This window comes from Melanostigma gelatinosum, assembly GCF_949748355.1.
Source record: "Melanostigma gelatinosum genome assembly, chromosome: 7".
Taxonomy (NCBI): Eukaryota; Metazoa; Chordata; class Actinopteri; order Perciformes; family Zoarcidae; genus Melanostigma; species Melanostigma gelatinosum.
Window position 1 is genome coordinate 22,595,775 of NC_136640.1, and position 13,073 is coordinate 22,608,847.

The 13,073-nt window shown below is 42.1% G+C and overlaps 1 protein-coding gene across 1 annotated transcript; it reads left to right on the forward strand.

Annotated features, from left to right (window-relative positions):
- Positions 1–712: 712 nt before the first annotated feature.
- On the forward strand, positions 713–12,890 carry klc3 (kinesin light chain 3). Its single transcript, XM_079271319.1, has 15 exons — positions 713–731; positions 855–915; positions 2,116–2,364; positions 2,959–3,024; positions 3,472–3,636; positions 4,593–4,665; positions 5,260–5,405; positions 5,526–5,608; positions 6,267–6,354; positions 6,573–6,674; positions 7,084–7,257; positions 7,556–7,655; positions 8,838–9,018; positions 9,251–9,317; positions 10,948–12,890. Exons 3-15 carry the CDS (start codon positions 2,155–2,157, stop codon positions 11,029–11,031), a joined length of 1,539 nt encoding a protein of 512 aa, XP_079127445.1. The 5' UTR covers positions 713–731; positions 855–915; positions 2,116–2,154; the 3' UTR covers positions 11,032–12,890.
- The last annotated feature ends 183 nt before the right edge of the window (positions 12,891–13,073 follow it).

The following is a 13,073-nucleotide window of genomic DNA, read 5'->3' on the forward strand; positions in this document are numbered from 1 at the left end:
CAAAGTAAATCCCAATAAACACAATAAATAAATCGTTAATGTCGTCAATAATCGGTCATAATCTTGTCTCTCTCCTCACGCACGCAGTTCATCTCTCCGACAGACAGGTGGCCTTGTCCCGGGCAGGACATCACGGCCAGCTCCGGTGCCGCGGTGTATGGTGGGAAATATGGGATCAGGTAAGCTGCTCCTCTACTGCATGGTCAATTCACTCGCACATATCTGGACAAATGCAGGAAGTCATGATACTTTGCCTTCAGAATAAAAGCGTTGTGTTTTTTAAATGTAATATAACAAGGGGATAAACCTGTCGAGTTATATGTAAGTTCGACATATCTGTAATGTTATTGCACAAAACCTAGAATAATTGATGTATTTCACAGTTACTGCTTATGTAGTTGTGAGCCGTGCCGTTGTTTTCACACTGTAGGATAAATGGCCCACGGCCCATTAACACGTTAAGTTAAAGTTAAAATATTAAAGCAGTAAGTTGAAGACTGACACCTGTAATGTATTGTCACTCTCGGATTTGGTGAACAATTACTGGTGGCAAGATAGAGCAGTCATACCTAATTAGATAGGCCATACATAATGCAGTAGTAAAATGCACCAATATCTGCGGAAGACTTGTTTTACTTTGACGGTGAGAGCCGGAAGTTGGATGTGTTGTTATGCTAGCTTAATGCTAATGTGTCTGTGATGAGAGGAGGAGCTGAGAGCCGAGGCAGCAGGTGAATCATTTGCAGTTATATGGTTCTTACTGTCCCACCTGTCAACAGTTAATAAAGTAAACACTACTGTAAGCATAAATGTTCCGCTGTACATGACAAGTTCCGCTTTCCAAATAACAATAGTAACAATAGGTCAGAGTGGACAACGAGACGAAACCACGCCGCCGGAGCCTGGATTTAGCAGGTAACGTTAGGCTATAAATAACTTATTGTTCACGTTAATGTCAGATGAAGCCTGTTCCCCGGTGTGTTTACATCGAGTTTCTGAGAGTAATTCACATCCTTTGAGAAGCGTTTATGTGTTGTCCAGTGCAGCTGATGATTGTTCACCAAAGAATGAACAGAAAGATCTCGTAATGTGACGCAGTCGTCATTATATCAGAGAAGCTTGTGTTGGGTTTAAGTTTGACTATAACGTTAAATACATTATTCCTGACATGTGAGTAAACACACCCTGAGGCCTGTAGCGCCGCCCACAGTTGACGCAACATATGGAGACTGTTTGTTTTCATATATTTCAACGCTTAATGTTATCTAGTTAATAAAACAACATGTTGGTTATCGTTTTGTATTGTTGTACAGTCGTAAACGGTCTGCTCCTATGCATGCACTTCAACATACCCACCCATAGACCCACTTCTCTCAGAAAAGAGGAAACTAAAAACATCACATGTTGCTGACAGTTAGTATTGTCTTTACCATTTTCTTGTTACAGTCTGTCTTGATAATCTTTATCCATCTCCATACATTTACATTAATTATGAGATTGAAGTGAAGTTAATGAGTGAAATCAACAATAACTTGCAGAACAAGTACGAGTTAAAGCCAAGTTCATATCTAAAGAACAGAGGACTGCCTTTGAGATACTTCAATTGAGAATTGTTTACTGGTATAATTTAAAGTTGGCTTGCATGCAGAGAATGTGCCAAAAAATACCAATATTCATACTTTGGGAGAGTGGTCTACAGTACTTCTACTGCTAGTACTATTAGTACTACATCTACGAGTACTCGTACTGCTGCTTCTGCTACTCTACTACAACTATGTCATGACTACCAATACTACTACTGCTTTTACCACTACCTCTTCCATTACCATTATATATTACTACAGCTGTTGCATATACCACTACTCATACTGACACTATTACAACTACTGCTCCTAAGTCTTCTAGTAGTACTTGTGCTGCTGCTACTAGTGCTAATGGTATGCCGCTTCTACTACTACTACTACTACTACTGTAGTGGTACTTGTACTGCTTCTACTACTATTTCTACTTTTACTGCTTCGACCTCTACTGCTCCTTCTACTTCCACTACTACAAGCGCCACAATAATCACTTCTTCTACTATTTACGTGTACGTCCTCTTTGTGCTGTTCGCAGGTCAGTTGCTGTGAGAGGAGGATCCTCATAGCTGGAGCCATGTTGTCGGCAGAGGAGATCCTGTGCAACACTCAGCAGGTGATCTCCGGGCTGGAGGCGCTGAGAGGAGAGAACTGCAGTCTGCTGGAGAACCTGCAGGAGGCGATGGAGAGCGGGGCGGCACCAGAGAGCGGCAGCGTGGAGCAGGAGAAGAGTGGCATCATCCGCCAATCACTGGAGAGGATAGAGCTGGGGCTGAGCGAGGCCCAGGTACGCAGTATTAGAAGTAGTATTCACTCAACTGCTTCAGCAGGCAGCTGTTCTCTGTGATACAGATGTTAAAAACCCACCGTGCACTACCCGCTGGGCACCAAATCACAGACGGGCCAGACAAACGACTCCAGGGGAGTGCTGATGTTGCTAGATTTCATCTGGATGTGTCAATAGGCAACTTTTTGCTAACAACTTTGCAATTTTAACTTTATAAGGTGTTGTTTTCAACACTCAAGCAATTCAAAGAGGAGGTGCATTGAAGGTACACAAGTACAAAGAAAACATTTTGACGTAAAAGTTGGATTTAGGATTAAAGAGTGCAGACATGGCATCTGTACATCATCATCTGTACATCATCATCTGTACATCATCATCTGTACATCATGTACGGCAACTGCGGCTCAGTGGTTCGATCTCCGGCTCCGCTAGTTCCCGTCGATGTGTCCTTGGGCAAGACACATATGAATGGGTGTGGTTAGTTAGTTCTGATGGTTGCCCCTGTCCTCAGTGTGTGAATGGGTGAATGATGACATGTTAGTGTAGTACAAGGCATTTCCCACGTGATGGTTCAGTTGTCTCCCGTCCCTCCAGGTGATGATGGCGTTGTCGGCTCATCTGGGTTCCCTGGAGGCGGAGAAACAGAAGCTGCATGCTCAGGTGAGTTTCTGCAGGACGCGTTAGAAAAAGAGAAGAATAACTGAAGAGGTAAAAGAGAAGATGGGAGACGCTCTGACGTCGTTAAATGCTTCATTGTGTTTTTTTGACCCTAAAGAAACTTATGCTCACTGAAATCCTCCTTCTTCATACTCTCCTCATAACCCACGCCTCCTTATTTTCCTACCTCCTTTCACCTTTGTCCTCCTTTACTCGGCCTCTTCCTTTACCTCCAACTACTCATTCCTCTCCTTTTCCCGCTCTGTCCTTCCTCTTTCCTGTCCTCCCTCATGTAATTTTATCATTTCTCCATCTTTTTCCTCCCTCCTTCATTTCCTTTCCCTCCCCACCGTCTGCTTTCCTTTCTTCTTCCTTTCTCTCCCCTATTCTTATTATTTTCCTCCCCCTACTTTGTCGCCTCCTCCTTCTCCTTCTTGGTGTCCTCCTCAGGTGCGTCGTCTCTGCCAGGAGAACCAGTGGTTGAGGGACGAGCTGGCCGGTGCTCAGCAGCGGCTGCAGGACCGAGAGCAGGAGGTGGTCACCCTCGAGGAGCAGAACAGACACCTGCAGTTCATGTCGTCCATCCGCAAATACGACCTGGAGGAGCCGCAGCTGGTGAGGAGAGCAACAAAAACATGCAAACACAAATATGTGTGTGTGTGTATTTAGGAAGAGTTTGCTCTCCCTACGTCACCAGCCAGTTAGGGCTTCACAAAGGATCAGATGTGGGAAAAAAAGACATCTGGATGTTTCTGTATGTCTGCAGGGAAACCAGGCGGAAATTCGAACGTAATTCAGTTACAACCGAAGAAAGGGATTTAGTCAGTGTCGTCGGGACAGTCGACTTTGAAAGTGTTTCTTGAAGCTGCAGGAATTAGGCTCGTTTGAGATGAGCCAGAATCGATCACAGGCGATCGCCGCTCAATGCATGCCGGTTAGATTCGTGTCCGACTTGCTCTGACGTCATGAACACGTGGTCAACGATTACCTCACGGGATTGGGCCGCAGGTTTTAGAGCCAGGCGCGGCAGTTGCTCTCCACCGACTGCATGACCCAATGCATGATGGGAAACACCTGGCTATCAACGACAAGTAGCCTACAGATCTAACAGGAAGTAACTGTTTCTGTGACTTCCTGTTTATTCTTTGAAGTGGATATGGCTGACGTGTTGTTGTTGGAATCCGTTACCTATTAACACATCCGTTAGACTTGCCTTTAGCTGTGGTCTGGTCTCCATGAGGGAAACATCTGTCTCTATCTGCTCAGTGATGTTGGTAGGTATGCGTCCTGCGCCTCCGATGCATTCAAATCAGAAAGAACGCAGTAAAGTCACTGTCGACGCGTCCAGAGGATGAACCGTATTCATCCAAGATAATCAGAGGCAACAAATACGTTTCAGAAGTGGGGTTGTTGTTGTTTTCTCGCTACATTGAAAACGTATCAGCATGACTGTGAATCCTTCCCTTTGTCTACCGAGCTAGTCTCTACCCGTGTCTGTCTGCTGCTTGGTGCTGGTCGGGTATCTTATGGATTTATTAGCGCTTGCTGAGTGTGTTTGTGTCTCACTTCAGGACGACAAAGACGCGTCTTCCACCAAAGAGTCTCTGGATGACCTCTTTCCTACCGAGGACGAGCAGTCGCAGAGTAAGACTTTCATGTGCTTTTTATCATTCCCAGCATGAATGTGACATTCTCAAGGAAAGGTCTAAATGAAGGAAGGTCACATATCAGTGGGTTAGCTTCATCACAAAAGGATCTCCAGTCACCTTGATTCAGTCAGGATTGTGGAAGAAGCTCAGACAGTCTGACTGCATGGCTAGGAACCACTGGTGGGGAAATGTTTTAGTCATTTGGGTGAACTGACTTCTAATGATGTGGTTTCCTCTGTTTTAAGCCTCATAATGAGCTCAACCTCACACACATTGTTGATAGGTAGATGTTTTGCAAATCTCTCTAATTAACATGATTTTCTCATCCAGCTAAATGTGTTTATATAATCAGTTTGTTAATTGAGTCTGAAATCATCTTTTTTAACGTATTGGTTGCGGTCGGGATGTAAAGATCATTTCTGCAGCAAAAACAAAGTCTTCTTGAAGATTACCAACCCCAGCTTTAATGCATCTGATTTAATTCATTGACTTACTTTAATGAAATGTGACTCAAACTGGCGATCGATTGCTGACATCAAGTCCACGCTCGTATCAGATTCTGTACATTTGTCTGTTTGTTGCCGTTCAGTGTCCCAGCCTCACCACAGCAGTGCAGCAGCCGCAGCCCAGCAGGGCGGCTACGAGATTCCCGCCCGCCTCCGAACCCTCCACAACCTGGTCATCCAGTACGCGGCCCAGGGTCGATACGAGGTCGCTGTGCCGCTCTGCAAACAGGTGAGAGAGCGGCGTTCGCCTCCAACTGGTCCCCTGCACAGTAGCTGAGGACCGTTTGCCCAACGAGAGCATATGAACCATTATGTCCAGGTCAAACGCCTTCTTTCAATGTCTCACCAGGCTTTGGAAGACCTGGAGAAGTCCTCAGGCCACACCCACCCAGACGTAGCCACCATGCTGAATATACTGGCGCTGGTGTACAGGTGAGACCAGTCATAAGACCAGAGGACCATTATCCCCCTTTATGATGTCACGGCTCTGCGTAACATCTGCTTGTGTAAAAATATGATACTATATTATGTTTGTATTAAATATGTATTGTATTATGTGAGACTATTTATGTTGATATGATACTCTGCTCCGGTTCAGAATGGGTCTCCCTACTGTGTAGCGAGATTAGCCTCCTGAATTGGCTCCCAAAATGCTGACAAAGCGTTCTTTCTTAATTGCGTTGGCAATTAAGAAAGAACGTGAAAGAGGCTGAAAAACAAAACAAAGACATTTGACCCAAAATTACAGGGATGGACATGAGCCGTGTGTTTGGCTAAATATAGTAGGTAGTCTGTGTGGAATGTTTGTGAGGCAGAGGTGACAGAAAAATGATATATTTGTGGTATTTATTGATATTGAGCAAATTAATTCATAAAACTTTAACTGTAGTTTGAGGTTGTTAGATATGACAAATGTCTCCACACTTTGTCTACATCACTGGATAATGTATTGTTCTAAACATCTTCTTTAACCTTAAAACTCTCTGAAATAAAATGAGCGGGAATGAAGAACACGAGTCAACACAACAGTGATTTTGTGTGAAACATTTGATTTGAGGGGACGAACGGTGTGACGTGTTTTTCTCTACAGAGATCAGAACAAATACAAAGAGGCAGCCAACCTGCTGAATGACGCGCTGGCGATCAGAGAGAAAACTCTGGGAATGGACCATCCGGCTGTAAGTTGGCCTCCTTTGATAGACCAGCTGCAGTCTGACCACACACACTGACTCTAACCTCAACTCAGCTCTCGGTATTTCAGCCTCCGGCTCATTTTGGTTTCCGGGTGCGCTGCCTGTTGATATTACCCCAAAAACATCATATATTGAAGGTTTTCAGTGTAGTTTATGAGACTTGGTATGTAACGTGCGTTGTGTGTGTTTGTGTGTTTGTGCAGGTGGCAGCAACGCTCAACAACCTGGCAGTGCTTTATGGGAAACGAGGGAAATACAAGGAAGCAGAGCCGCTGTGTAAGAGAGCTCTGGAGATCAGAGAGAAAGTGAGACAATACACTCATGAGGACACTCAGCGTCTTATGACGACGATCAATATATCTTTTGTGATGTTTCTTTATGAAATGTGATACTATGACATAGCTTCAGCATCAATCCTCTGTGGACATGTTTACACATCGAAAACAAACTACCTCAGAAAATAACGGCCTCAATCAACCAACAAGTTTTCATTATTTTCAAGACACCTTGTAACCTAATCTCATCCCAATGTTATTTCAAAACCCAAATCTAGATTTTTAATTAAAACAGCTTCCAATCAGTAATGTTTTGAATACAGGACTATAACTTGTAACAGAATAAGTATTTTTAAAGTGTTGTGTTACGTCTGATATGTCCGTGTTCCATACTGTAATTGTTATTGAAAGAATGATGTATTTTGTTTCTGTATCTCAGGTTCTGGGTACGGACCACCCAGATGTGGCCAAGCAGCTGAACAACCTGGCTCTGCTGTGTCAGAACCAAGGGAAGTACCAGGAGGTGGAGCAGTACTACCAACGCGCTCTGCACATCTACCAGAGCAAGCTGGGCCCAGACGACGCCAACGTGGCCAAGACCAAGAACAACTTGGTGAGCGGACGTCTTGATGTCGGGGCTGCTTTCTGTCAAATGTGCCCGCTGTCCGCCGTCCAGATCGTCACAAAGGAGATGACAAATCGTAAACGATAAGTTCTTACAATGGAGAAGGTTTTAGTAAATCTTGCTTTGTTATAAATGTGAAGTGTGAATGCTGCAAAATGTTTTGTTTTTCTCTCCTCACTGACATCTTCTTTCTTCTACTCCCCTGTTCCTTTGTTGTTCCTTTGTTGTCTTTGTTGTTTCTTTGTTGTTCCTTTGTTGTTCCTTTGTTGTCTTTGTTGCTCCTCAGGCGTCGTGCTATCTGAAGCAGGGCAAATACAGACAAGCTGAAGCCCTCTACAAAGAGATTCTGACCAGAGCGCATGAAAAGGAGTTTGGATCTGTAGAAGGTGCAAAAGTGTTTGTGTTTGTTGTTTTTTTACTGCAGAATTATTATATATTTTGGTTTATTACATGTCTATTACAATGATTTTAATGAAACTTTGGGGAAATTATGTGGATTGTTACAGGCTATGGAGTCATCATATGTATTGTTTTGCCATTATTAACTATCGTCCACTGGACACTAAGAGGTGTGCCATTTATTTTGGCAAGGATTATTTTGACAGTATCTCGCAATGTTACCGAAGGTGAAAAATAATTTGTGTATCTGCCTCGTGAGTTCACATCCACTCCAAAGTGTAATTGTCTCCCTCGGCCCTTCAGGCTTCATTAGAAGCAGTGAGGGTGATGATACCATCGTATATATTGCGATTTATTACCTTTTATTAATTGCAAATTATGCAGTTTGTCATCTGTATAACTAATAAGATAAAGTCTTCACTGAGTTCATCAGACTTAAATCATTTGTATTTAGTTAAAAAGGGGTTTTTGTAGTTGTTCAAATAAACAGATGAGGTAATGAGTGCACGACCAGAAGGGATCTACGTCACCATATGATCTAAAACCACTACATTGGAAGTGAAAACAGGCAAATATTGGCAAACTAATGTATTACAGATAGATTTTTAACCTTTTGTACGCGCGCTCACTGTATGTGCACGATGATGAGGTCTGTGGAGAAGCTCTTTTCCTGAAAGCTTTTGAATGATCAGGTTCCTTCATTTCTACTCGATGGTAGATTTGGTTTTCAGTAGACGAGCCGTCCATCTTCTTACATTTTACAAACAACACCGAAATAGACAGATTGATACAAGAACTCAAGGCTCAATGGCTTAAAGTGATGCGATGTAGCACGAGTAGAGAAAAGTCAGCAAGTTTGCAGTCATTCCTCTCAGTCGTCCTCTGGTCACACCAGAGCAAGTAGAGCTTCAGCAACGCAACCTCTGTCTGCTGAGCTGAGCAACAGGGAGCTTAATTGCTCATGAAGTCAACTTTTCATTTTACAGAAGAAAAGTCTTTTCTCCAAAGATTTATAGTCTCACTTAAACTGCGAATAATACATCTAGGTGTTAAAGTAAACAGCTCATCTTTCATCAGTTAAGGTGCACCATGATGTGCTTCTGTGTGCGTCTGAAGGTGCATTCTCTATGTTCATGCACCGGTTTGTTGTCTGTCTGTCCGTACTGCAGGCGATGGTCGTCCCAGCTGGTCCGGTGCAGAAGACGGTGGCTCCGGACCGGATGAACTCAGTAACCTGAAGCGCAGCGGCTCTTTCACCAAACTCAGAGAGTCCATTCGCAGGAGCAGCGAGAAACTGGTCCGCAAGCTGAGAGGAGTCGGCATGGAGGAAACTACCCCGAGGAATGCTGGGTAATATTCTGTTACGAAGGTGTTAATCCCCCACCGTAAGTCCAACTGTAGCAGGAACCAGGAGGATTTCACCGTGATAGTTTAGACTTTTAGACTGTTTGCATTTTCTCCAACAACTTTTTTTTTTCTTTTCAAATCAGTAAAACTGAGATTGTAGAAGTTTAGTGTGTTTGATTGAACTATGGCCTTTTATAAAAAGGTAGGTATGCATGATATTCTGTGGTGTTTTCAGGATGAAGAGGGCAAAGTCTCTGAATGTGTTGAATGTTGGAGCCATAGAGAGTCAGGACGGGGCCCAGGTGAGCAGACCGGTGGTGATCGGATCAGTCACATACAGTACTCGCGGTGCTAAATGCTTATTGTTGTGATGTTTCTGCTCATCACTATTTAGATTTACTTCCTGTGAATGTATTTCATGGATTGTTATCAAACACATTTGCCATTAATATGATCAGTGGTGGAGGAAGTATTCAGACAGTTCACTGAAGTGAAAGTGGCACAATGTAAAGATACTCCACTACAGGAAACGTCCTGCATGTAAAGTATGTAAGAATAACAAGGAAACAAATCTAAAACCTTCTCAGACCCTTTTCATACACTTTATGACCCTAATCGCCACTTTGAGTCCTAACCAGTTACATTAGCATCACATTAGTGATTGTATTATAGCTAAACTAGCTCATTGGACCACTGTATCAATGTAACCTAACCCAGGTAGGTGTGGTGACAACAAAGCACAGGGAAATGATTTGAGCGACTAATAAATCTTGCATTGGGTCAGAGTGATGCAGGTGATATACACGAGCCAAACCAAATCCATAAAACACACACACAGTATAGTATGCCTTAAAGAAACATGCCATAGCATAGCATGGGAAAGTAGGTGTTTAGTATAGTATGTCACAAGTAGGTGTGCCATGAAATTATATCATCATATACAGTATTTCTAAGAAATCTTGTAGTGCAATAGTATAGTATGTCATAGTTCAATGCCGTCTTAGTACAGTATGCCATGAGATATTTCATAACAATGTATTATATTCGCCTACTTTGCCAAAAGAAAGTTATAGTACCGTATGTCAAAAAACTAAGTATAATATGTCAAAAAGATTCAGGGGAAGCAGCCTGATAGCCAGACTTACTTTGAGAATGTCGGCCTATTAATAGATCAATTAAATCAACAGAGATTTAGAGAATTGGACAAAAAATCATCTATGGTGGTTATTTGCATAAAACACAATTCAAAGGATTAGGAAATAAATTACTTTGTTTTTATTAAAATATTTGCTTTGAACATTTTTTGGGGAATTAGTAGTTCTAACTATATATTATGGAGATAGTTTAACAGGTCATAACTCTCTGTAATATCTATTTTCTTCTCTATCATTACGTAAGTTTCTCGTCAAATACTACATTTGAACACATCCTGACAACGCTTAATTCACCGTGTGGAGCTTGAATACACAGTCATGTAACTGATTTGAACTTCTGTACATCTGCTGCTGGCTCCTCTAAGCAGGACTGTGGTAGGAACAGGATGCATGGGAATGATTTACAATGTTACAGGCCTGTGTGTCTGACGAAGTTAGTTGGTACACACGTTGCTCTGCTGTTAGCTCTGCTGTTTAACCAAGATGGTGTTTTGCTAACCGCCAGCTGACTTTAATTACCTCTTCTGCTGATTTTAGCGTATTTGTTGTTCACAATGGAGCATTATCAGTGATCGATAAAAGAATTTGGAAAAACTTGTGAAGTTTTAGTATGGTTTATTAAAAAAAATGAAAAAAGCCAAAGTACAATATGGCAAAAAAGTCTTAATAAAGTCAAATTACAGTGTGCTATGAAAGTCACAGTACAGTATACGTAAATAAGAAGTAAAGCCACTGACTCTCACTCGTTAACCTCCACTGTGTCTCTTCTGTTCCTCAGTCGAGCTGCCTGACGGACGTTCGAGGGCTGAGCTCCAGCACACAGAGCCTGACGAGAAGAGGTTCACTCGGTGGTTCCAGCTAACGCACACATTACCCGGGAAGATGTTCACAAAGGTATCCGACACCACCGTGGATGCCCCGCTGTGAGTCACCTTAAGGAAAACGGAGACATCGCATTTATTCACTATCCCTCGTTTGAATAAGTAATAAGAAATGAATGTTTTCACAGCCATTGAGGAAGCATCTCCAAACAACCAGTAGGACGGTGTGGTCACACACTTTGACATATTGCACTGTAAGCTTTCCCTCCTGTTCACTTGAAATTCAATATCATTCCTTCTTCCTGGATTCATGTTAGAAACGAGCTCATCTCCTCAGAAGTTAAAGAAAAGAAATCATGTTTAACTACTTTAAAGAACACGAGCATGTTTTACAACGGTTATCTGCTGGCGATAGATCAGCAGATTGACACATTACACATTGCTTACAGGGATGTTTGCAAATTGCACAACTATGAAACTGTAAATGTTACATTTGGTTTAAGACGGAGACGTTAAGCTGAAGTTAAACTTCTTTGGATGTGTTTTGCCTTTACAACGTGCAGGCCACTCCCATTATACGATGCTGTCAGAGAATCATAAAACTGTTTACGTGAGCTGTTCTGTTCTGTGACCGTTCAGTTCAGTCGTTCCACACGACGGGAATGAAATGACCGATTACGGATCAACTTCAAAACAAACACCAGCTGAACAAAATGAACGCACATATCTGACTCGGTGGTAGATGGTACTATTCCTAACAGATGGATGTTTTTGCAATGTATGTTCATCAAATTATTTATTTATAGATCTCTTTTCATCGTGCTGAAAGATACTTATCACAAGTTAATATATGTTCTGCTCAATCAAACTCGGGCGGCCTCCTTTCAGTCGAATAATCTGCTGTTTTTTCTGAAGACGTTCTTTATGCTCCTCATGCTGAATGACTCATGTTCAAAGAATTTATGAGCCAATCTCTGGTGAACAATGTTTCACAGATCTGTTGGTCGAGGACAATCAACCTGTAGTAGTAAATCAATCAACACTCAATACTCAGTTATGTATTTGTCACATTGTGAGTTAAGATTTGATTCAGAAAATAGTTTTAAGATATCTGGATTCCCCGAGTTATTGTTGTGCCTGAGTCAATGGTGCACATTTTGGCTTTGTGTTGGGGCATTCTGGACAAAGTTCAGCTTATCGTTTGCACATAATCGACAACATTGTCCTGAAATGACTCTGTTGAACTAAGACTTCACAGTTGAACATCTACTGAAAGCCGCTCTGTGGACGACTAACGCCACAGATGTGTCAGCACGCTGTATACAAGCTGAGACACACTGAGACACGCAGTCAGTGGTGAACCTGTGGAGACAGTCAAACACGTCGCAGCTGAAGTGCAAACCAGAGATACAAAGAGTTCTGCAGTCATCTGACCCAGTGTTAAAATAGAAATTTTGAGCAGAGGTCGCCTACATTGGTGTCTATTTCATCTATGCTCCACTGAAATCCACAGACTATTATACATTAAACCAGCTTTTAATATGACAGGTTTGTGTGTGCTCTTTGAATTTGTAATAGCAAAGAATTACGTGAACAAAGTCATTTCTATGTTGCTACGCAGGCAGAGCATTAAATAACTATCATTTTAAAACTCCTTTAATCCTCAACAATGTTAAATAAGGAGTGCGGCTAGGAAGTCTTGCTCCATGAAAATATTACCACTCAATCTTCCATTTAATTTTGTGAATCCCAGTTTTCCAGGATGGAGAACTGTATTTGCTGGTTCAATGTGAGGGCTGGAATCACAGTCCGTTCACTGTAGAGACTACAGTGTGTTCATGAAACATTACAGTGTGTTCATGAAACTGTCAGAATATTACATATAAACACGTGTAGAACATGGACGACACATCTGATGCAGTCTTTATTCTGGTAAATATGAATGTTTCCATTTTATATTTGAAAACTTGAGCTGAAATAAATTACAGAAAGCTGTTAAAACTATACGAGTGTTTGCCTGTAGTTATTGCGTTGTGGTTTATGTCTCAGCATCATCTTCACCTTTCTGCTTGAACAGCTACTA